The sequence below is a fragment of the Podarcis filfolensis genome (genome assembly GCF_964270895.1).
Source record: "Podarcis filfolensis genome assembly, chromosome: 15".
NCBI classification, from domain to species: domain Eukaryota; kingdom Metazoa; phylum Chordata; class Lepidosauria; order Squamata; family Lacertidae; genus Podarcis; species Podarcis filfolensis.
This window is the reverse complement of record NC_139618.1, coordinates 44,333,854-44,358,208: the sequence shown is the minus strand read 5'-3', so window position 1 is coordinate 44,358,208 and position 24,355 is coordinate 44,333,854. Positions and strand designations below refer to the sequence as shown.

Here is a 24,355-nt window from a genome sequence, read left to right as displayed (position 1 = left end):
GGTGAAAATGGGGGTACACAGCAGAGTTGCCAAAAAGGAGAGAGTAGGAGACATGGAGAAGATAAAATTGGGTAAGAAAGGTGATGCGGAATGGTGGCTTTATTATTGGGCAGAAAGTGAAGAGAGTGCCTGTTGGCTGCAGGGTGAGCAGGGAGGAAGATGCAGGAGGTGGTTGCTGTTGTTCATTTATGCCACGCCTTTTCCCCTGACAGGGACTCAAGGTGGCTTAGAGATAAAACACCTAAAAGCATAGGGGAAACAATGGAACAATAATAGAATTACTTTAATCTACATTATATTTACAACGGTATTTGTTGCCTCAAAGGATGTTGTGCCAGTCTTTACCTTGTGCATAATACCCACCACAAAAATCCACCACAAAAAGTCCAGTAGCCCATCAATCTGATTGTCTTCTCCAAGAGAAACTTGGATTGCATGGTATGACCCCCAAAAAATCAACACTAAAAATTGTTACCAACCTTTGTATGGAATTGGGTCTTTAGGAGCAAATGGATCTTTATACTGTATCTGGGACCTTCTTCTATACCTTTGGGGGAGGGGTTGCTTTTTTGTCTGAATTTAATACAACATGCAGTGCAGTGTCTGTGCTCAAACAATAAATGGTAAGTTAAGCGGCAATGTTGCAATATTATCCTAAGTCAAAGCAAAGACCCTAAAAGCACTCCTTCATCAGTCACACATCTGAAACACAGCGAGTGTGAACAATATGCAGGAAGTCCTTGTTGTGTGTGCGATTCCTGGCTTGGGATTTTGCTTTGCTTTTTAAAAAAAACCGGTTGCCATTACTTAACAGAACAGCAGTCAAAGAAGTAGCAGCCTATCAATGTTAAGTTACAGAAGAGAAATCCAGATAAATGTTGTGGAAATATGTGCCATATGAAAGGGCTTTAGTGATGATAATCTGGTGTTTTCCTTTCTTTCCCCTCTTCCCTTTCTCCATTTCCCCTTTCTTTTCTGTCTGGGCTTTGCTGCTTATATTTTACTGTCTCTATGTTATGTGCAAGAATAGTGTCTGTATGCTTAAAAGGCTCAGCTGGGTTGGAAGTCCACAACTTGCCTAAGAAAAACATGCCCAAGGAATTGGACTAGTAAAAATGTTTAAAAAGATATTGTTGGAGAGTAATTTTGTGGACTTGGCATTTCATATCCCAGCTTTTCTCCAAAGAGCTTGAGGTGTGTCCATACTTCTCAATGTTATCCTCACAACAACCCTGTGGGGTAAGCTAAGTGACAGCAACTGGCCCAAAGTCACCCAACACGCTTCATGGCTGAGTTGAGATTTGAATACTGGTCTCTTCCAGGTCCTTACTCTTAACTGCTTCAATTGCAAACGTGTTACTGTAGCTGTCCCTTTGTATTTTTCATGCTTCCTCATTTGTTTGTGGGGGTTTTGAAGTTGGCACAAGAGAGTGAAAGCCTTCAAGACAGACTGTGGTGTACACATTTTTTTATCACTGACTTTAATTTTTGCTTCTTATTGCCATTCAGCTCCCACCTTACAATTTTCTCCTGCATATACCTGCTAACTGAGAATTAATTTATGCACCTGACAAAGCAGACATGAGCTAAAGTCATAATCAATTTGTTGGACTCTTGAGGCACCAAAAAATTCAATGTTTTCCCCCCACATTTTTTCAAAATAACATGTGCATGAATTTGGAATGGTCATAGCTCAGTTACAGAGCACCTGCTTTGCATGCAGAAGGTCTCAGGTTCAGTCCATGGCCTCTCTGAGGATCCCTGGCTGAAATTCTGGTAAGCATTAAGCAATACTGATCTAGGTGGATAAAGCAGCTTCCTCTGTCCCCAATGACATTTGCAGAAAGTTGGCCCAGGACAAACAAAAGCTCTGAAAGTTGTAAGATTCCCCCCACCAATCCAGAGGCCCTAAGTTTCCAATGGCTGGTTATCCAAAACCCAAGCTCCTCTTCCCATGGAAAACAAAACTAGAGAGGCACAGTAAGCCACCACCATACCAGCCAAGGAGGACTTAAGCCTCTTGGAGCAGCTGTCACTTCCCAACCTCCAGGCGTCACCAAAGACAGGAAGGTGTGTGGTTCAGGTACTTGCCATTGTATGGAGGTCCACTGTCCAGACTGCCGCCATATCCTTTGGCATCACAGTAGGGAGGGGCCCACCCCGGGTGACAGTGGCAGTTCTTATTGCTATTGCACACCTGTTTGGATGAAAAGCAGCAAGCAAAGAGTGAAAAATAAATACAGTAAATGGACAAAAGTACAAAGACCATAAAGGTAAAGGGACCCCTGACCATTAGGTCCAGTCGTGGCCAACTCTGGGGTTGCGGTGCTCATCTCGCTTTATTGGCCGAGGGAGCCGGCGTACAGCTTCCGGGTCATGTGGCCAGCATGACTAAGCCGCTTCTGGCAAACCAGAGCAGCGCATGGAAACGCCGTTTACCTTCCCGCCGGAGCGGTACCTATTTATCTACTTGCACTTTGACGTGCTTTCGAACTGCTAGGTAGGCAGGAGCAGGGACCGAGGAACAGGAGCTCACCCTGTTGCGGGGATTTGAACCTCCGACCTTCTGATCGGCAAGTCCTAGGCTCTGTGGTTTAACCCACAGCGCCACCCGCGTCCCACAAAGAACATACATTACTCATATTGAAATACTGCCCCTCAATGAGTACAAACTTTCATCAGTAAAACACCACACATCCACATTCCACACTGCTTCATACATTAAACTATGGGTAGGCAAACTAAGGCCCGGGGGGCGGATCCGGCCCACGGATGGTCCAGGAATCATGTTTTTACATGAGTAGAATATGTCCTTTTATTTAAAATGCAACTCTGCGTTGTTTGTGGGGCCTGCCTGGTGTTTTTACATGAGTAGAATGTGTGCTTTTATTTAAAATGCATCTCTGGGATATTTGTGGGGCATAGGAATTCGTTCCTTTTTTTCCTTTTCAAAATATAGTCCAGCCCCGCCCACAAGGTTTGAGGGACGGTGGACCGGCCCCCTGCTGGAAAGGTTTGCTGACCGACCCCTGCATTAAACACTTGTTTCTATCTGAGACTCAGGAAACATCATGACAGGAAATGAGGCTGCCATCTGGGGTAGCAGCGGAACTGACGATTCGCCGTGCTAGAGAAGAAACTATTTTTTTTTTTAAAAAAGTTTAGTTTCTTCTCCCACACCTTTTGCTGTCATACAACCCCAGATCGTAACACTATCTCGGTGTTTCACAGTAGGTGCAATGCAGTAGGATGTAAATCTTCTCCAATTCTTCACCTCACATATTTCTTGCCATTACTACCAAGCAAGGAGATTTTGGTCTCATCACTCCAAATAACACTGTCCCATTCTTCTGCTGTCCAGCTAACATGGGTTTTAGCCCAGTTTAATCATTTCAACCTTTGTTTGAGAGACAATAATGGCTTTTTCCTTGGAATTCTAGTATTTAGACCATATTCCTGCAGTCTGCGCCAAATGGTGCTTGCACTCAACTTCACATTACATTGCCCCATGTCATCTTGTATAAACCCAGATGATTTTCTTCTGTCATGTAGCCACAGTTTCTCAGTTCTTCTATCGTCACTTGCTGTTGTGAACCTTTTCCTACCTTTACCAGTCTGATTTTGTAATCTCCTTTTACCTCTTCAAAACTTTAGGAATACCACCTTTGGTTAAGTTTCCACCAATTTTTCTTCTAATTTCTTCATAACTGTAGCCTTGTTCACTTAATATACTGTGCCATTTCTGAAGATATATGGATTTGTGATTATTATGCTCATTTACCTTCAGTAGTAAAGCTCTGCTGGATGAATTACCACCCGTCTATTTTTGGGGAATCCTGCAATGTGTTTCAGTTTTTGCTAACTATATGCTGGAGTCTGCTCTGGATCAATATGAGCAGTATCAAATAACAAGCCAAGTCCACCCATCCAACCCCTGACATAATGCAGGTAGATAAGGGCAGAGCATCAAAGGAAGAACCAGAAGCTTGAAGGGAGCTCTCAACTGTTCCTTTGCTGGAGCTCCTACCTGTCCGTCATTCAATGGAACCAAGTCTCCCTCCAGCACCTTCTGAAAAAAGGGGAAAGGAAAGCCCAAGAGAGGAGGTCAGAACAAAACAAAGCATCAAGTCAGTAACCCCTGGAGAAAGCACTGTCTAGAAATTTGGCGTGGTTTTGTCAGCTTACCCCTCGTCCATTGCACTGATGCTCTGCATTGCAGCTGTAACCCAAAACAGAGACATCAACACATTGGTAGTGCTTACATATCTGAAAGAAAGGACACACACAAATTCATTATGATTGGGACTGCAAACCTTAAATTAAAGTAAGTGATGTGTCTGCCCAATCTAAAGTTTCATTTCTAAAGCTTTCCTCACAGATCAAAATCCTCTCTCTTGCAAATGATCTGTTAGGATTAACAAGGAAAACTCACACAATGGTCCACCTGAGACATCCACTGCACATTTGGTGGGCCGCTCTTAACAATCCGTTAAGCAATCTACAGACAGAACTGACAGCAAAGTTATACCCTTCCATTTGACTGATGAGAAAGCAAAAAGCAGTTCTCGCATTTGATCCAGGATCCTTCAAAATGAGAAGACGCTGTAGCAGGTACCTCTGCCTTGGAGCATGAAAGGAGTTCTGCCCGCTCAAAAAGGGTACACTCGGGACTTCCAGTTAAGGCAGCATGGGGACGCCACGGCAACGAGCAGCTCCTGAAGCCAGCCAGAACTTACAAAGCTAGCTGGCTGGCTCCTGGGCTGCTGGAACTGCCGCTGCCAGCGCCGCCAGCACCGATACTGGAGAGGAACTGGGGGCGCCCGGAATAACTGCAGCCCCCCCCCCGTGACCTTGATCGAGCCGGGACCAAGGGCACCCGGCCACCCGAGGTCAGGAGGATCTCGGAGCCAGCACGGAAGCAGGAAGCAGGAGGGGAAGGAGAGAAAGGAGCCCAGACCCCACAGCTTCTGCCTCCACCACCGCCAGAGGGGAACTGGGGCATCTGGTGCGCCTACCGAGGGAGGCACAACCTCCCTCCCCGCCAACAACTCAGCGGAGCTCCGAGGCTGAAAGGACCTCGGAGCCAAAGCAACAAAGGGAAAGGGGGGGGGGGGAGAAAAGAGGAGGAAGGGAGAGAGGAGCCCCGACCTTGCCGTCACCATCAAAGAAAGAAGAGGAGAGCCTGTTTGCCGGTCTGTTTTTTAAGGGGGAGCTGTTTCTTCCCCCACCCCTCCTTTAAAAAAAAACTTTTCCCCACACCACTGCCACTGCTACAGTTACCTCTCCCTCCCCGACCCCCTCTTCTTCCTCTTCTCATTTCTCCTCTTCCTTCTCTCTTTTTCTCCCCCCTCCCTCTCTCCATCCCCCCTTTCCTCCTCTCTCTCTTTAAAGAAAACACATACATACACTCATACACGCATACCACTGTATTATACTTTCCCCTCTCATACTATAGCTAAAACTATCACTGCAATCTATTACCACTGTTATTACTCTACTTTCTCTCCTTCTCTCTCTTTCTTTCCCCCTTTCTGTCTTCCCCCTCCCTTTTATTTTACTCTAATTTCCCCTTCCCCCCTTTTCTTTTTCTTTGTTTCTTTTCTCTTTTCTCTTCTTCTTCCTCTTTTCCCTCCACCTTTTGGCTATATTCTGTTTTGTCTGGTCCTGTTCCTGAACACATTCCTAACCCTACCTTCCACCTTAATTGGACCCTAGTACCCCTTTTGCGTATATGAGTGCGCAGGCGTGTACACACGGGTGCAACCACAAATAACCCCCCTCAAACACACATTTCCCCTGGCCCCACCTCTCTGGTCTCTCGCATCTCTGCCTGCTAACCCCCTCCCCCTTATGTGAACTGTCTGTTGGTCTACCCGCCTGTCAGCTTACCTACCCCCCCCCCCCCGCTCTGGCAGCACCGCTGAGGCGACCACAGCCTAGACTCAACACAAATGGCCACCTAATCCGAACGCTCTGTAAAACACCAGTCAACAACGCCTGTTCAGCTCAGCAACCCAACAACATCCAGGAACCATCACCACCACAACTCCTAACCGCAACACTCCAAGAGGACGCCAAGCAGACCTCAAACCAAAACCATTAGGGAGATTGAGATGACACCAACCAGGGAGATGGCAAATAGCGCTGAGACCACAACACCCCTTCAAGATGACGACCACCCAACAACTAAACGAGATCTGAGGGAAATGGAAGCGAGATTAGCAGAAACACTGAAGGCCACAGTGGCTCCCCTGCAGATATTAATCAACGATCTAACCTCCAAAATGAAAGCTCTAGAGAACAAGAACCAAATGAAAGAAAGAATAATAGAGCAATACCGGGGGGAGAACACACACATCAATAAGAAATTGGATGAACTGGTAAATCACCTGGAAATAGAAAACACAGAAATGAGAATCAAACAAACAAACGGATATCAAAGATTGCAATAGACGTTGCAACATCCATTTCCGCAACTTTCCTGAAAAGGTAGAGGAGAAAAGCCCAGCAGACCTAATTGTACGCTGGCTGAAAGATACAATCCCAAACATGACACTTGAGGTAGATGACCTGGAGAGGACTCACAGAGCCCTAAAACCTATGCCGAAACCCAGCGCCCCACCCCCCAAAAAACATCATTGTGTGCTTCACACGCTACAAAAAGAAGGAAGAGGTATGGAACAACCTCAGAAACTTGGGCTTCCGGGTCAGCGCCATCGATTAATGGCGGATTCCCTCTGAGTGTCGGAGGGACTAGCTCCGTGGGATCGGGTCTTACCGCTGCGGCAAAGCGGGGACCCTTTAAAAATCACAGGCAGGGGAAGCCTGTGAACGTGGGGACTCGGCGGGCACCATTTGCGCCCCCCCAATCTGCAAAGGGACCCTTTTTTAAGGGCTCCGGAGCGGGACGGGGTGAGCAGCGCGGTGCTGAGAGTCGACTGCTTCTTCCGCGGAGTGAAGCCGCACAGCTGTTATCGGAGAGCGCTGACTTTTTCCTGGGACAATTGGACTTGAAAGTAACTACCCGTGAGTAGGATTAAATTGGATTTAAAAGAATAAGCTAATTTGACACCGAAGCGGGAAGGTATAAACAGGAAGTCTGCCTTCCCTTATTGTAAACAGATCAAAGCAAAGAGACTGTAAAGCGGAAACTTGAAAGGACGTTTTGGAAAAAGACTTAAATCTTAACATCAGGAAAGCGGTCTCCCCTCCAGTTTGCAGGAGAGGAGGGGGGAAAGTTTGAGGTGTATTTACCTGCAAAAATAAGAGGAAAAGGAAGCTAAAATCTGCTGCCTAAAACCTGGGAACGGACTGCCCCCAGAAAAGGGAAGCCGCTCGGTGGAAAGCCTATCGGTAAGCAGAGGACTTTTGACTTGCTCTGCAAAAAGAGATACAGTGTTTCTGGACTTCTCCTGGTTTTAAAGTAACTGTTTAAGTGGCCTGAAACTGTTGTTTTCCAGTGAATTGGGGGACTCATAAGGACTATATTTGTCTTTAAAAGTTGCAAGTTTTGGTTGTTACTGTGCCCCCCTAGAGGAGGTTTGACATTGCTACAATAACAACTGGACTATAGGAAAATTCCTTTTCAAAACAATCTCTAACCGTGGGAGCGACCTTGGATTTTCATGAGAGTGTTATGGCAGATGGGAGAGGAAAGATAGAGCTGGTGCAGGAAAAGACTACTAGGTCTGGAAGACACTATCGGACAGACACTGCGCAGCAGCGAAGGGCTTCAACATCTGGAGCATCTGGAACATTAGGGGCTGCCCCTTCACAGGTCAAATTAAAAGTTATGTCGTCCGAAGACGTTTTGGCACAAGCACTTGGGAAAATTAATGATTGCTTGGAAAATTTAGCTAAGCAGGTAGCTGAGACAAATAAACAAGTAGCTGAAGCATCAGTTAAAATTGATTTGAATACTACAAGTATTAATAATTTGGGACAGAAGGTGAATACCAATATACAGACTATTGAAAAATTATTACAGGAATCTGCTTCGACCAGAAAGATAGCTGAAGAAGCAAAAGATATTGCAACTGCTACTCAAGAGAAGATACCACCAGTATATAAGCAATTGGAGGATCACGGTTTGACATTGTCTATGATTGAATTGAAAGAGAAACAAAAAAAATTAAGAATCAGGGCGGTACCAGAACGTGAAAATGATAATCTGGCTGATTTTCTTACACAGGAATTTACAGATTTTTGGCAACAGGACTTGGGGAAGGAAGAATTTAAGATAGTGAGTGCATTCAGACTCGGAAGAGGACAAAGGAGGAACAAGGTGAGGGACTGCTTGATTACCTTTCGAACAAAAGAGGAGAGAGATAAAATCTTGAACTTGCACTATCAAAGGACTTTGGAAATTGACGACTCAAGAGTGGAGATATTTAAGGATATTCCAAAACATCTTTTGGATTTAAGGCTTAACTACGGAGATTTAGTTGCCCTGTTGAGAAGAAATAGAATTCTCTTTAGGTGGGAATTTCCCCAAGGTCTATCCTTTAAATACAAAGGAAGAAAGATAAAAATAAGATCAGTTAACGAAAAAGACAGGTTTCTGAAAGACCACGAAGAAGATCTACAGAAAGAAGTGGAATCTGGAGAAGAGCCAAGAGCACTGGAAAAAGGAATATTGGATATAGCAAACCTATCTTTTGGATTGCACGGCCCAGAGAAAGAGACACCATTGACAGAACAAGAACAGACACTTGGTGCAGTCGGAGGTAAAGCGAAGTAACCCCATCATGGCTCTGCAACTTTTAAGTTGGAACTGCAACGGTCTTAACTCTCCTCGGAAGAGAAAAAGTGTTTTTATTTATTAAAAAAGGAACCATTGGACTTGATTTGTCTACAAGAAACTCATGTAACAAGGTTACACAGGAAATTACTTATCAATAAGAGATTGGGACAGGAGTTTATCTCATCCGATAAAGTTAAAAAAAGAGGAGTTGTGATATATGCAAAGGAGAGATTATTACCGAAATTTATTTTTAAAGATGAACAAGGAAGATTCCTGGCAATTGAAATCCAAGTTCAAGGAGAGAAATTTTTGATAGTAGGAATTTATGCACCGAATGAGGGGAAATCTGAATTTTTTAAAAAGTTGCATGAGACATTATTGGACTATCTGGATTACAATCTGATTTTGATGGGGGATATGAATGGAGTTGTATCTACAAACATGGACAAGGCACAAAGACAGGTAGTTACCAAGGATGGTAGACTACCAAAAACCTTTTTTGAAATGACAGACAATATGGACTTAGTGGATATTTGGAGAACAAAGAACCCCTTGGGAAGAGAGGGAACCTTCTTTTCTGAAGCCAAGATGACATGGACTAGAATTGACCAAATATGGGTAACTAGAGGAATGGCACCAAAGATAAAGAAAGTGGAAATCTGCCCAAAAACTTGCTCCGACCATAACGCTGTAAGGATGGAGATGAAGCAAATATCAAGTGGCTCCTTCAGATGGAGGATGAATGACACCCTATTTGGAGATGAAGAAGTGTATAAAAAGGCCCAAAAAACTTTGAGAGATTATTTTGAAATAAATATGAACACTAATGTAGAAAAGAGTAATTTGGGACGCAAGCAAAGCTGTTATGAGAGGGTTTTTGATACAACAGAATGCAATAAAGAAGAGAAGTCAAAATGAGAAGAAAGATAAAATTTTGGAGAAAATAAAAGAATGTGAGAAGAAATTGAGGGTAAAACCAAAATCGCAGGAGATTTTGAGAGAAATAAAACTTTATCAAGTACAATATATGGAAACGATGAATCAGGAAATAGAATGGAAAATTAAACAAATGAGACAAAAAACATTTGAATCAGCTAATAAATGTGGGAAATTGTTGGCCTGGCAAATGAAAAAAAGACAAAAATTAAATACTATTACAAATTTAGAAGTGGAAGGAAAGAACATACATAACCCAAATGAGATTAGAAATTGTTTCCAGAGGTATTTTAAACAATTATACTCACAAGGGCCACAGAAAGAAATGGACATAGACCGATTTTTGAAAACAAATGGATTACAAAAAATCTCTCAAGAAAGTAAATTAATGTTGAACTATAAAATATCTGAACAGGAAGTAGAAGGTGCCATTCAAAATATGCAATTGAGCAAATCTCCAGGACCGGATGGGCTGACTTCTAGATATTATAGATCTTTGAAAGAGTGGTTAATACAACCTTTGAAGGAAGTCTGCAATGAAATTCTGGAAGGGAAGAGGGCACCAGAGTCGTGGAAAGAGGCGTATATTACACTTATACTGAAAACAGAGACTGAAAAGACTCAGCTTAAGAACTACCGCCCTATATCGTTACTTAATGTGGATTACAAAATTTTTGCTGACATTTTGGCCAAGAGATTGAAAAAGGTATTGATGGAAGATGTCAGGGAACTGTCATCTGAGACGAAGGAGGTGAAAGGGCTCATGGAGGGTGAGAGAGACCACTCAGCGGAGGAGGGGACCAGCAGGGGGAGAAGTGGAGTTCCAAGGGAAAGTGAGTCGGAGGGAGGGCTCAGAGACACTTCAAGCGAGAACAGTGGGGAGGTTTCAGGACCTCCCGTAGGGACACCCACTCCTCGGCGGAAACTGTCACGCCGAGAGTCCAGAAGACGCGTTTCCGTTAAGGAGCTTTTATGCTGGAAGAAGTTCCGTAAACGCCCACTGTCCGATTCAACGAGCGATTGATGGAGCCATGCTTAAGGAGCTCCATCACAGACAGAGGTTTGGGGACTTAGCCAAACTCTGAGGGATCAGGATTTTACGCACAAGCAGCTCACCATCCCATCACAGCAATCGGACAGTCCCTGAAAGCAGCTTGTGCAGAGAGGCATCATGAGCAACCCAGCCGGAGCCGGAGGAGCAGCAGGAGCTGGAGAAAGTCCAAGTCTGGAAGAAAGGTACAGAGTGTTGGAACTCCAGCTAGCAATGCAAACGGCGAGGCTAGAAGAAAGGAGGGCGCAGGATGCAGAAAAGGCAAAAGGCGCTACACTAGCAAGAAAGATGCCAGGAATGGTGCAGAAGTTTGGGGGGGACCCCAGGAACTACCAAGCCTTTAGGACAGAGATGCAGTATGCTCTCGAACTGCAGTTTAACGACTTTCCCGATGAGGCATCGCGAGTGGCGTTTGTGATTGGCCATCTCGAAGGGGGGGCGAGAGACTGGGTGAGGCCCCTGATGGCAGGGAATAGTGACATGCTGAAGGACGCGAGGAAGTTTTTTCGCGCCATGGATTTGATGTTTTCCAGCGAGATTGAACAGGGACTGGTGCGCAGGCAATTGATGGCTTGCAAACAGGGGAGCCGATCGGTTCGTGAGTACTGGACTGAGTTTACAATGTTGATACATAAATTGGGGTGGGACTTATCGGCGGAACCCATTCAAATGCTCTTTGAAGAGGGGCTTTCTTCGGCGGTGAAAGACGAACTTTCCCGGGCGCCCAGGGCGGAGTCTATGGACCAGCTGACCAAATCAGCGCTGACCATTGGAGCCCGCCAGGAGGCAAGAGCCTTGGAGAAGCGGGAGGGGAAAGGAGAGCGTTGGAGGGATTTCCGCATTCCAGAGATTCCAGAACCAAGTTTCCCGCCCGGAGAGCCGATGGAAGTTGGAACAGCGCGCGCGCACGCAGTTTCAAATCCCAGTGAAGGGAGGAAGAAGGAGGGAAAGAGCGCCAAGAAATGTTATCTCTGCCAGCAGCCAGGTCACTTTGCCAGAGTCTGCCCGCAAAGAAAGGAATGGCAAGGGATGGCGGGAGCTGTTGGGGGGAAGGAGGAGGAAGTCCAGGAGCCAGTAAAAGCCAACGCCTGTCTGCCACTGTCAGGGCACTGCAGACAGGCCAAGGAGCAGTAAAAGTGCCCACTCCGGAACCTCCAAGACCAGCCCTAGTAATAGAGGTGTTGCTAGAGCTGGCAAATGGATACCCACTAAAGACCAAAGCGCTGTTGGACTCAGGCAGCTCCTGTAATTTTATGAGCAAGGAGTTTGCAGCTGAACACCAGATACAGACACTCCCTTTAAGCAACCCCCTGCAGGTCACCACGATCGATGGGAGGGAGCTGTTGGGGGGAGAAGTTAGCCTACAGACCGTCCCAATGGTTATGAGGGTGGCAAGGCACACCGAAAGGATAGCGTTCAATGTAGCCACCCTGGGAGGGGCGCCAGTCATTTTGGGAATGAGCTGGCTAGCGTTGCATGACCCGCTAGTGGGCTGGCATCAGAGAGTGGTCTCCTTTGGGTCAGCACATTGCCTGGAACACTGCAAAGAGGGAAAGGTGCCAGAAGGGGCAAAAGCCTCCCTAGCAGGGACGGAAGTGGCGGACAAAGGGAAGGTGCCCAAACAATACGCTGACCTGAGCAAGGTCTTCAGCGAAAGGGAAGCAGATAAACTACCACCGCATAGAGACTTTGACTGCCAAATTAACCTGGTCCCTGGGGCCCAGCTCCCCGTGGGCAAGCTGTACGCCATGTCAGACAGGGAAATGCAGGAGTTGAGGGAGTTTATTGACAAAAACCTGAAGAGAGGTTTCATCAGAGAGTCCAGAGCGGTGGGGGGCAGCCCAGTGTTTTTTGTGGACAAAAAAAACACGGATAAACCGAGATTGGTCGTGGACTACCGGCGGCTGAATGCCGTGTCAGAACCAGTGACTTTCCCCATGCCCAGGATTGATGACATTTTGACCAGGGTGAGGAAGGGAAAGATATTCACGAAACTGGACCTGAGAGGAGCGTACAACCTGATACGAATAAAGAAGGGGGATGAATGGAAGACAACGATGTTCACCCCCCTAGGGGCTTTCGAATATCTTGTTATGCCCTTTGGATTACAAGCAGGCTCCGCCTGTTTTCAATCGCTCATGAACCATGTACTGGGACCTTTGCTCTACAAGAATTGCGTGGCATTCCTCGATGACGTGCTGATATATTCAGAGAATGAGGAGCAGCATGTAAAGGATGTCAGGGAAGTGCTGAGCCAGCTGCAAGCAAACCAGTTGTGGGTGAAATTGGAGAAGTGTCAGTTCCACACCAAGGAGGTGGAATTCCTGGGGTACCGCCTATCAGACAAGGGATTAGCCATGGATCCAGGCAAGGTCCAGGCGGTGCTGGAATGGAAGACACCGAAAACGAAAAAAGATGTGCAAAGGTTCTTAGGGTTTGGGAACTTTTACCGTAAATTCATCAAGAACTTTGCCCACTTAACGGATCCCATCACGGACTGTCTAAGCAGCAAGAAGAAATTTGTTTGGACGGCGGAGGCGGAGCACGCTTTTGAGGAATTGAAAAAGGCATTCGCTTCGGAAGAACAGCTCCTGCATGTGGATTTACAAAAACCCATGAGAGTGGAAACTGATGCCTCAGACCGGGCGGTGGGGGCGGTGCTGCTTCAGCCAGGGAGCAATGAGTCGGAATGGAGACCGTGTGCCTTCTTTTCGCGTAAGCTGAACAAATCCGAGAGGAACTACACGGTATATGACCGAGAACTACTCGCCATTCACGAAGCGTTCCGGAGATGGAGACACTTACTAATTGGCGCACAGCATAAGGTGCAAGTGTGTACGGACCACAAGAATTTGGAGTATTGGAGAACGGCACGAGTGCTCAACCAACGCCAAGTGAGATGGGCCCAGGAGTTCTCCAAATTCCATTTTGAAATCTGCTATGTGCCAGGTCCAGAAAACATCAGAGCGGACGCTCTCTCTCGCAAACCTGAATATTTGGAGGGGGAGGGAGCGCCAGAAGAGAGACATATTATCCCAGAGGACCACTGGGTGTGTGGTGCGGCCTGGGTGGGGCAAAGAGAACTGGTAGAGGGAACGGTAAATGATGAGTACGCCCAGGATAAGCTCAGAGGTTTAAGGAGAGAGGGAGAAGACCCCGGAGGTTTTGAAGAAAGAAACGGGGCATTGTATTACAAAGGGGCGCTATATATACCCGAAGGGGAATTGAGGGGGAGAGTACTCAAACAGCTGCACGACAATCCCACAGCGGGGCATTTTGGGCAACACAAGACCATGTGGTTGGTGACCAGGGAGTTTTGGTGGCCCAAGGTGAGGGAGGATGTACGGGAGTATGTGAGAAGGTGTGACCAATGCCAGAGAGCCAAAGGAGAAAGGCGGGCACCAGCGGGGTTATTAGAACCGTTACCCACACCAGAACGACCGTGGGAGGCGGTGTCGATAGATTTTATGACTGATCTGCCCAAATCCCAGGGGAAAACCGCCATACTAGTCGTAGTAGACCAGTTAACTAAGATGGGTCACTTTGTAGCTTGCTCACATGCAGTCACGGCGGAAGAGACAGCGAAATTGTTTGTAGAACATATTTTTAGGCTGCATGGCGCCCCCTTGAGGGTGGTTTCCGACAGAGGGAAACAGTTCACGTCCAGATTCTGGAGGAAGCTTATGAGCTTGTTGCACGTAGAGGTCAACTTTTCGACTGCCAGGCACCCTGAGACCAATGGGCAGGCGGAGAGGGCAAACGGTATCCTTCAACAATACCTGAGGTGTTATGTCAATGACAGAGAAAACGATTGGGTCGAAAAGTTGGCACTAGCGGAATTTGCTTACAATAATGCAGAGAATGTGTCCACCGGGATGAGCCCCTTTTTGGCTAATTATGGGTGCCACCCCAGGGCGTTTCCAGGGGAAGGAGGAGAGAGATGGAGTGTTCCGGCCGCTGAACTTTTTGTAGAAGAAATGGAAGCGATCCATCGTCAACTCCAACACAACTTAGAAAGGGCCAAAGAAGAATATAAGAGGCAGGCAGACAAGAGCAGAAGGGAAGGTGAAACAATTAGGGTGGGGAGTCGGGTCTGGCTATCTACCCAAGGATTGCCGTTCAAGGGGGGTTGCAAGAAATTGAGACCCAAAAGATTGGGACCATTTGAGGTCATCCAACAGGTCAACCCAGTGGCTTTCAGACTCCGGTTACCGAACCACATGAAACTGCACCCAGTATTCCACAGGTCATTACTGTCACCATACAGGGGGGAAGGTGAAGGGGTATCCACACGGGGGCCAGCCATAGAAGAAAGGGAAAGCCGCAACTATGTGGCGGAAATCATCGACTCCAGGTGGAAGGGTAATCAGGTGGAGTATTTGGTCGCGTGGGAAGGGGAACCGGAGTCGGAAAACACCTGGGTGAAAGCAGAGGAGGTCCATGACGAGGTCTTGATCGAAACGTTCCACCAAAGGTTCCCCAGGAAACCTCAGCCAGTAGCGAGGTTCCGGAGGGAATACTTTGGCACCACCGACGATGAGGAGGAACTGGAGGGATTCAGGGAATCGGAGTTGGAAGGATGTACAGACTCCGAGGAGGAGGAGTACTTGGAAACCGGAAACAGCAAAAGGTGGAGGGAAGTGTTCGAAACTTCGGAAGATGAGGGAGGTTCCTTCAGGGGTTTTGCTCCCTCGCCTCCCGCAGAGGAGGGGAGGGAAGGGGGTGAAGGGGGCCCTGGAGGGGAGGTGGATGTCAGGGAACTGTCATCTGAGACGAAGGAGGTGAAAGGGCTCATGGAGGGTGAGAGAGACCACTCAGCGGAGGAGGGGACCAGCAGGGGGAGAAGTGGAGTTCCAAGGGAAAGTGAGTCGGAGGGAGGGCTCAGAGACACTTCAAGCGAGAACAGTGGGGAGGTTTCAGGACCTCCCGTAGGGACACCCACTCCTCGGCGGAAACTGTCACGCCGAGAGTCCAGAAGACGCGTTTCCGTTAAGGAGCTTTTATGCTGGAAGAAGTTCCGTAAACGCCCACTGTCCGATTCAACGAGCGATTGATGGAGCCATGCTTAAGGAGCTCCATCACAGACAGAGGTTTGGGGACTTAGCCAAACTCTGAGGGATCAGGATTTTACGCACAAGCAGCTCACCATCCCATCACAGAAGAGATTCATAAAGATCAAGGGGCTTTCTCCCGGGAAGACATTTGTCTGATAATTTGAGGAACATAATTGATATTCTGGAAAAACTAGAAGTGAATATAAACACTAAAGCAGTTCTGATATTTGTGGACGCGGAGAAAGCTTTTGATAATATCTCTTGGAGTTTTATGAAAAAGAACCTACAGGGGATGGGGGTAGGCCAAGGTTTTCAAAATGGTATAGGTGCAATATATTCTGAACAAAAGGCTAAATTAATTGTAAATAATGTGGTGACGGAAGAATTCAAGATAGAAAAAGGGACACGACAGGGGTGCCCAATCTCCCCATTGCTTTTTATATCGGTCCTGGAGGTTTTGCTGAATATGATTAGAAGGGACCGGTTGGTTAAAGGTATACAGGTCGGAGCCAAACAGTACAAATTGAGAGCATTTGCAGATGACCTAGTTTTGACGTTACAGGAGCCAGAATCTAGTACTAAAAGGGTTTTAGAAATAATTCAAGAATTTGGTCAAGTGGCAGGATTCAAACTGAACAAGTTAAAAACTAAGGTTTTAGAGAAAAATTTAACATCGATTGAAAGAGAGAGGTTTCAGAATGAGACAGGTCTGAAGGTGGTCAAGAAAGTGAAATACTTGGGGATTAACATGACAGCAAAAAATGGGAACTAATTTAAAGATAATTATGAAAAATGTTGGACGGAAGTGAAAAAAGATTTAGAAATTTGGTCAAATTTGAAGCTTTCCTAGTTGGGTCGAATTGCAGCTATAAAGATGAATGTATTGCCTAGAATGCTGTTTTTGTTTCAAACACTGCAAATTGTGGACAAGATGGATTGTTTCAGAACCACTGGCAGTCATCTTTGAGAATTCCTGGAGAACAGGCGAAGTCCCGGCAGACTGGAGGAGGGCAAATGTTGTCCCTATTTTCAAAAAGGGGAAAAGAGAGGACCCAAATAATTACCGCCCAGTCAGTCTGACATCAATACCAGGGAAGATTCTGGAGCAGATCATTAAGCAAACAGTCTGTGAGCACCTAGAAAGGAATGCTGTGATCACCAATAGTCAGCATGGATTTCTGAAAAATAAGTCATGTCAGACGAACCTGATCTTGTTTTTTGACAGAATTACAAGCCTGGTAGATGAAGGGAACGCAGTGGATGTAGCCTACCTTGATTTCAGCAAGGCATTTGACAAGGTGCCCCATGATATTCTTGTAAAGAAGCTGGTAAAATGCGGTCTTGACTATGCTACCACTCAGTGGATTTGTAACTGGCTGACTGACCGAACCCAAAGGGTGCTCATCAATGGTTCCTCTTCATCCTGGAGAAGAGTGACTAGTGGGGTGCCACAGGGTTCTGTCTTGGGCCCGGTCTTATTCATGGTCCTCCACACCAGCTGAGACCTAGGACCAACCGGCTAAATGCCAAATGGCCCAAAATACCCCAAACAAACACATACCGTATATGACTACATATAGGAAACTCTCTACAACCTACCCCCTACTCTTTAACCCAAATCTAACTCTAATCCCACTAGTCCCCCAACCATTACACTGTAGGTCAGTGCAATCCCATTGGTTCGTTAAACAACACAGGGGTTGGGAAACCCCATCAAAAGAAAATGCATCACCTCATACATAAACACCATGAAACCGCACATCACCTTCCTACAAGAAATACACAACCCACCCAAAGGGATCAAACTCCTGAGTGACCCCCACTTCAGTCAACAGTGGGTTGCACGAGGCTCAGGGAAAGCCCATGGCGTAGCTATAATACTCAGTAGAGACCTGAACTTCACTGCCACAACAGTCCTAAAAAACAAAAAAGGCATTCATTTTCGCTAAAGGGACACTAGATGGCAAAATTAAACTGACAATCAGCTCCATATATGCCCCAAACTCAAAACAACTAGAATTCTTTCAGAAGACAAGTTCCTCTCCTTTTCTAAAGGGGAAGCAATCCTAGGATGTGACCTCAACCTAAATATGAAAGGCATATCCCCGAAAAACATTCACCCTACAACCCCATGGACAACCTTCCTTGAAAGAAACCCCCAACAACTAGAGACTCTTACAAGTTACTAAAATGTTAAAAAACAGGTGTCTCTACGACATTTGGGGTGAGCAAAACCCGGGAGACACCAGCCATACATTCCAATCCGGACGCCATGGTACAACGTCCAGACTGGACAGCATTCTGCTCACACAGGGTCTGATCTCCTTAGCGAAATCAAGAAACATAGGTAACATTAAAATCACAAACCACCCCATCATGGTCCTTCAGCCCCATCCTAACTACAAACAAACAAATTAGAGAGAGTCTCACAAAAACTCTACAAAACTACTTCAAGGTAAATGATGTAGACAATATAACAACCCCCCTCAAAAATTAACAAAAATAGAACAAGACATCACGGCCCTCTCACCACGCTACAAACAAACAGGATCTAAAAAACTTCTTCAATTTATAGAACAAAAAAGGAGAGAACTTGACTCCCTAGAAATCAACAAAACAATGATCAGTATTCTATACTCTAAACAATGTTTCTATGAATATGGAGGGGGAAACTCCAAACTATTAGCAAATAGATGTAGGAAAAAAGAACTCAAAACAAGAATACACTGCATCACCAAAAAAGATGACTACATAACATTCTCCCCCAAAGAAATAACCTCAGAATTTGAAGGATTTTACTCCAACCTATACACTTCCCATAGCCCACCTGAGAAGGAAACCAGAAAATTCCTAGCAGGACTGACCATGCCCACCTTAATTGACGAGGAACAGGAATTCATGGACAGCTCTATCACCCCAGAGGAAATAGATACGGTCCTCAAAAACCTGAAACCACACAAAGCCCCAGGCCCAGACTGCTTCACAGCAGAAGTCTATAGGAAATTCAAAGAACCCTTGATGGCCTACATGACCTGCCTGTTCAATGACATCATGAAAGGGGGGCCCATCCCCAAAACCTGGACCCACTCCAAAATAGTCTCCATCCCAAAACCACTGAAAGACAGTCTCAAAGTAGAATCATACCGCCCAATCTCATTAATAAACCAAGACTACAAGATATTCACATCAATCTTGGCCAACCGCCTAAAAATCTTCTTATGCAAGTTAATAGACCGGCTTTGTCCCTGGTCGCAATACTACATACCCCATCAGGAAAGTACTGAACCTAATCAAACACAGCAAGGCACTGTCAATTATGTCCCTAGACATCCTCAAAGTTTTGATTGCTTAGAATGGAAATACCTATTAGCAGTACTAACTAGCATGAAATTTGGCCTCAACTTCCTACAAATCCTCAAACAAATATACTCCCAAGCCTCAGCAAAATGCAGAACTAACAATATGGGCTCTAACCCTATAGCAATCCAAAGAGGCACAAAACAAGGATGCCCATTGTCTCCCTTCTTATTTATCCTGGCTCTGGAACCCTTAGCAATCCGAATCCGAGCAGCCACAGACACCAAGGGAGTGGAAATAAAAGGCAGAACCTATAAATTGGGGCTCTTTGCAGATGACCTAATGGTCACAACAGCAGATCCCATAAGCACAGCAACCTCCCTAACCAGAGACCTCAACACATTTGCAATGGTGTCGGGCCTACAGGTAATTTTGCAAAGTCAGAAGCTATGTGCTTCAACACCCCTCCTCACACCCAAAAAGAATTCACTAATGTCACCAAGATAAAACTTTGCCACACCAAGTTCAGATACCTAGGAGTACAAATAACCAGAAACCTCAATAAGTTATTACCTCCACAACTACAAGCCCCTGTGGCGACAAAAAAACAAAGACCTAAAAAGATGGAACAACATGCATCCCACCCTCTCAGACAAAATAATCTTGATCAAAATGATCACCCTCCCAAAACTAACCTACCTATTCCAAACTCTCCCAATCTGGATTCCCCAAACCCAACTCTGCAGATGGCAGAGAAAACTACACTCCTTTATCTTCTCACACAAAGAACCAAGAATAAGCCCCAAATACCTGCACCTCGCCACCTCAGGAGGATGGGGAAGCCCCAACATAGAAGCATATTACATTGCCAACCAAATACACCATATAATCCCATATATACTAAAAAATGAGACAAAACAATGGATACACCTAGAGAGGGACACAATTGAAAATACCTGCACCACAGCATACCCACCCCTCCCAAACAAACTAAGGAAAATTCCCACAACACTTAAGAGGTACACACAGACCATGCTCATAGCATGTGTAAAGGGAATTGGGGTTGCTCGTGCGTAAGGGGGCTGCTGCTCTAGGCAACGTTGTCTGGCTAAACCTTTCCCTGGCTGGACAGCCCTTTCTCCGTGGCTGTGTCAGTCACTGGCAGAATCCGTCAGTGGGTGTTTCCTGAACTTCTTCCAACATAAAAGCTGCTTTTTTTAAAATGAAATATTTATTAGGATTTTCAAATTCAATACAAAAGAAATAAAAAAAAACAAAAAAATACAAAAAAGGAAAAATTTAAAAACACATAAAATTTACAATTCCATATTTTCATTACCATATTTCCCAGACTTCCCCACACTTCCCCTTCTTGCATTCCAATTCAAGTTGTTTGTTCAACAAGTTCTTATCCCCAATTTTTAACCTTTTTATATTTAATTCATTTTTTTAACTTATTTTAACTTATAAACATCAATATTTGTACCTCAATACACAAATCTTTTTCCTAAAGTCGACCCTGATTCCATTCCACGAATTTCCCAATTTTCATATTAATAACCAACCAAACAAAAAAAACAGATCATAATTATACACCCTTTGGATTCTCAAACCCCACCACCCCCTTTCCCGGTTCCGATCCCCAACAAATGTCCAGTTTTAATCTTCTATCAGCCTGGAGATCTCACGTCCGAGGCTCTTAATTCTCTCTCAGTTCCTCTCTGCCGGTTTTTTTGATAGTCCTTAATATTAAACTCCAAATTTCGGAGGAGCTCTGTCTCAATAAAGTCCAAATTTCTTCCAGCCAGACCTCCATACTTAAAAGCAAGGTCCAAAAGTCCAATTGTCACCAAGACTCCAGCTTCCACTTTAATCAAATTTGTAATCCATAGATCTTCAGGTCTCCACACAAAGGAATCTCTCCATTCTTCCTTCACCAATTTAAACCAGAATTTCATCATCCAGTACTTATTTTCCTTTGTAATCATCCTGTCAGGCCTTTGGTTTGATTTTTTGTTTCCCTTTTTGAGCATGATGTCAGGCCTCTGGCTCTCCTTTGTCATTTGCAAGGTTACAGCTCCTCCTTCCTTCTCCTCAGGAACAACATATATCTCTTTCTCCACACTTTCAGAATTCTCAAAGTCCTCTTTTTGTCCAGCTGCATGGGCTTCCTGAGTCAAGTCCTTATCAAGTTCCGTAATGTTATTTACTTTTAAACTCAAGGTTGTTACATTTGTAGACAAAACCTCAATTTGGCCTTGTAACTTTCCCAGGAGAACAAATATTCTGTCCAGCCCAGCCTGAATTTTCCCTTTTCCAGCCATTCTTGTAATGACCCAAATCCTCCTCTAGAGGGATTTAGTAACTTAGTATTCTTTCCAGTTAAAATCCAAAAGTCAGGTTAATTTATATCAGTTCTTACTTATTTTCAACAAAATATAACCAAGTTGCAGCAACTGTATCCAGCAGAGACAGCAGAAACAAAGTTCTCTTTTTCCTTTTTGACAGCTAAATTTGACAGCTGTCAAACTTCTCTATGTCTCCTCAGCAGGCTCTCTCGCGGATCACTCCCGGGTCCGGGGGGGGGGTGGAACTTCAACTCTCAAAATTAACTCTTATCCTCCAGCACAATTTCTTAATACTTATATCGCCAAATCGTGAAATTGATATCTTTTATCGAAAAGACAATTCTCTCGACTTTAGTTAACTAGTCCTTGCTTTAGATCTTTTACAAGGCGGGGAGGCGGACTTCCTGTTTGCACCTTCCCCGATCGTGCCAAATTCCAAAGAAATTTCCTTAAAAAGTCCAATTTCCGTACTACTCACGGGTTGTTACTTTTAGGGTCCGATTGTTCACAGGAAGAAGTCAGCGCCCTCCGACCATGGCTCGCGGCTTCACTCCCCAGGAGAAGCAGTCGACTCTCAGCACCGCGCCGCTCACCCCGTCCCCCGTTCCAAAGCCTTTAAAAAGGCTTCTTCACGGGTCGGGGGGGACGCAAATGGTGCCCGCCGAGTCACCAAGTTCACAGGCTTCCCCGCCTGTGATTTCTAAGGGTCCCCGCGTCGCCGCAGCGGCAAGACCCCGCTCCTGAAGAGCCGATTCCCTCCGGAGCTCGGAGGGAATCCGCCATTAGCCGTTCGCGCTAACCCGGAAGTCCCAACATAAAAGCTGCTTGACGCCAAGTCTCCGCCTAGCTTCCCTGCGTGGAAGTCTTCTGCGCAGAGTGGGCGTGGCCAGCGGAGGTCCTGGGCTCTCCCCGCTGGCCTCTGTGGAAGAGTCTTGGAGCCATGTCTCCGAAGTCCTTCCCTGCTCCCCTTTCTTCCTGATGTCACGCCGATTTCCTTCCCCAAAGGAAGTGTTCTCTCTCTCCCTGCTGGTCCCTTCTCCTGCATCGTTGGGGAGCCTTACCTCCACTCTTGGCTCCGATGGCAGTTCCCTGACAGCATGGAAAACAGAAATAGGCAAACTATCTCCAACTCCATCCCCACTAATTCCCCTGGCATACCACCCATTATTCCATCATGCAGCACAAAACCTCGAGATAAAAAACCTGGCTTATATCATCTAATAGACTTCTACAAAAATAACAAACCTTTGTCAACACAATAAATTCAAGACAAACAAGAAGACACCCAAATGTCCTGGTTAACACATCACCGATTACATGCCCTCTTAAACAATCCGGTAGTAAAATCAGCAGCAACTAGGCCCCGACAACCTTCGAAAACCTCCTAACAACAAAGGGACATGGTAAAGGGATGGTATCTGCAATATACAAAATACTATTCCAAAATCCCACAAACTCCCACAAACAATGGATGACATAGGCTACGAGATTAACCCCACTCAATGAACCAAAATGTGGTTTAAAACCCCCTTTAAATCCATATCAACAAAAAGAAAAGAACTCACTCTGAAAATCACCTACAGATGGTACCTAAAACTAAGAAAACTAGTGCTAATACGCCCAGGAACCTCACCAAAACGCTGGAGAGGGTCACCTCCACAGGCACATACCTCCACATGTGGCAGGAGTGCCCCAAAATCCAACTATTCTGGACAACAGCTATACGAGAAATATGTAAAATAACTAAGCAAGTATTAGAAATCACTCCAGAATTGGCCCTACTAAACATCTTCCAATACAATAATACATATCTACACCACAAAGAATTTATAACTCACCTACTTTCAGCAGCCAGAAACATCATAACCTGACACTGGAGAAACCTGTCAGGAGTAAGCATGGACCAATGCTACCAAATAGTATGGGAAACAGCCTTACTAGAAAAATTAACCAATAAACTGAAACTAACACGGGGACAAATAGAAGAAGACGCCTTATCACATACACAGCCCAACAAGACAACAATAAAAATCCACCAACAGCATACAAATCAATTTGGCTAACCTGATCCAAAACACCCACCCACCCCACTCACACATGAAAACAAAGACCACCACAGCCAACCACAAATAAACAGCCACACCCTCGGCCAACCCCAACCTCTCTCACCACCAAAGGAACACAAGTGAACAGCAGAGAACCCACACAAGCAACGCTGACACAAAACCCCACATATATTAAGTAAAATAGAAACATCACCACCCAACCTCACCCCCCCATCTCCCCCCCCCACCTCTTTCCCCCTGTTCTTCCTAATGTCTCAACAAATGAAACCAATTTGTAAAAGAAAAAGGAAAGTGTTATGTGGAAAAAAATATGAGAGAGAGACATTGCACATACCTTTGTAAATCAAGAAAATCTTTAATAAAAATACATTAAAAAACAACAAAAACAATTGTCCACCTGAGAACTTTCCTGCTTTACCTTTCCAGGGGCACATTTGGTGCCTTCGTTCACCATCCCTGGATCTGGTACGTCTGATCCAAGCTGGAAGTCCACACCCCAACAGGTGTTCCCTTGGATGGGAGACTTGATAATGGCAGGTTCGATTCCAAAGACAGGAAGGGTTTGCACATTCTCACATTGTAGTTTCCCACACATGGCGTTCCTGTGGCAATATGGTGCGGCAACTTAAATCACTGACAGTTAATTTCTGAAAGTATGCACAGATCATTATCGACTTAGGTTTTTTGAGGCTTGGTAGGATTAAAGGAAAATATACACTCCTGGATGCTAATCGTGGGCTAATCATAAGGAAAACATCTGTTTCTGCAAAACGTAGTAATGACATAGTGGGTTTCGCAAAACATCACGCTCCTCCAATGAAAGGATGAGGGAGAAATGCATGGCCCAAATCCAGGGGAAG

The 24,355-nt window shown here is 45.4% G+C and overlaps 1 protein-coding gene across 2 annotated transcripts in view; it reads right to left on the bottom strand.

Moving 5' to 3' along the window:
* The window catches only part of ADAM9 (ADAM metallopeptidase domain 9), a 108,003-nt gene that overhangs the window by 14,275 nt on the left and 69,373 nt on the right, over nt 1–24,355 (bottom strand). For both annotated transcript variants that reach the window (XR_014542092.1, XM_083588501.1), the window contains exons 16-18: nt 23,914–24,097; nt 4,186–4,266; nt 2,092–2,197 (exon numbers count right to left, since the gene is read on the bottom strand). Coding sequence is in view for 1 of the 2 variants with exons in the window: in XM_083588501.1 (XP_083444627.1) it covers nt 2,092–2,197; nt 4,186–4,266; nt 23,914–24,097 (371 nt within the window). In the remaining variant the exon portion in view is untranslated. The remainder of the gene's footprint in view (nt 1–2,091; nt 2,198–4,185; nt 4,267–23,913; nt 24,098–24,355) is intronic.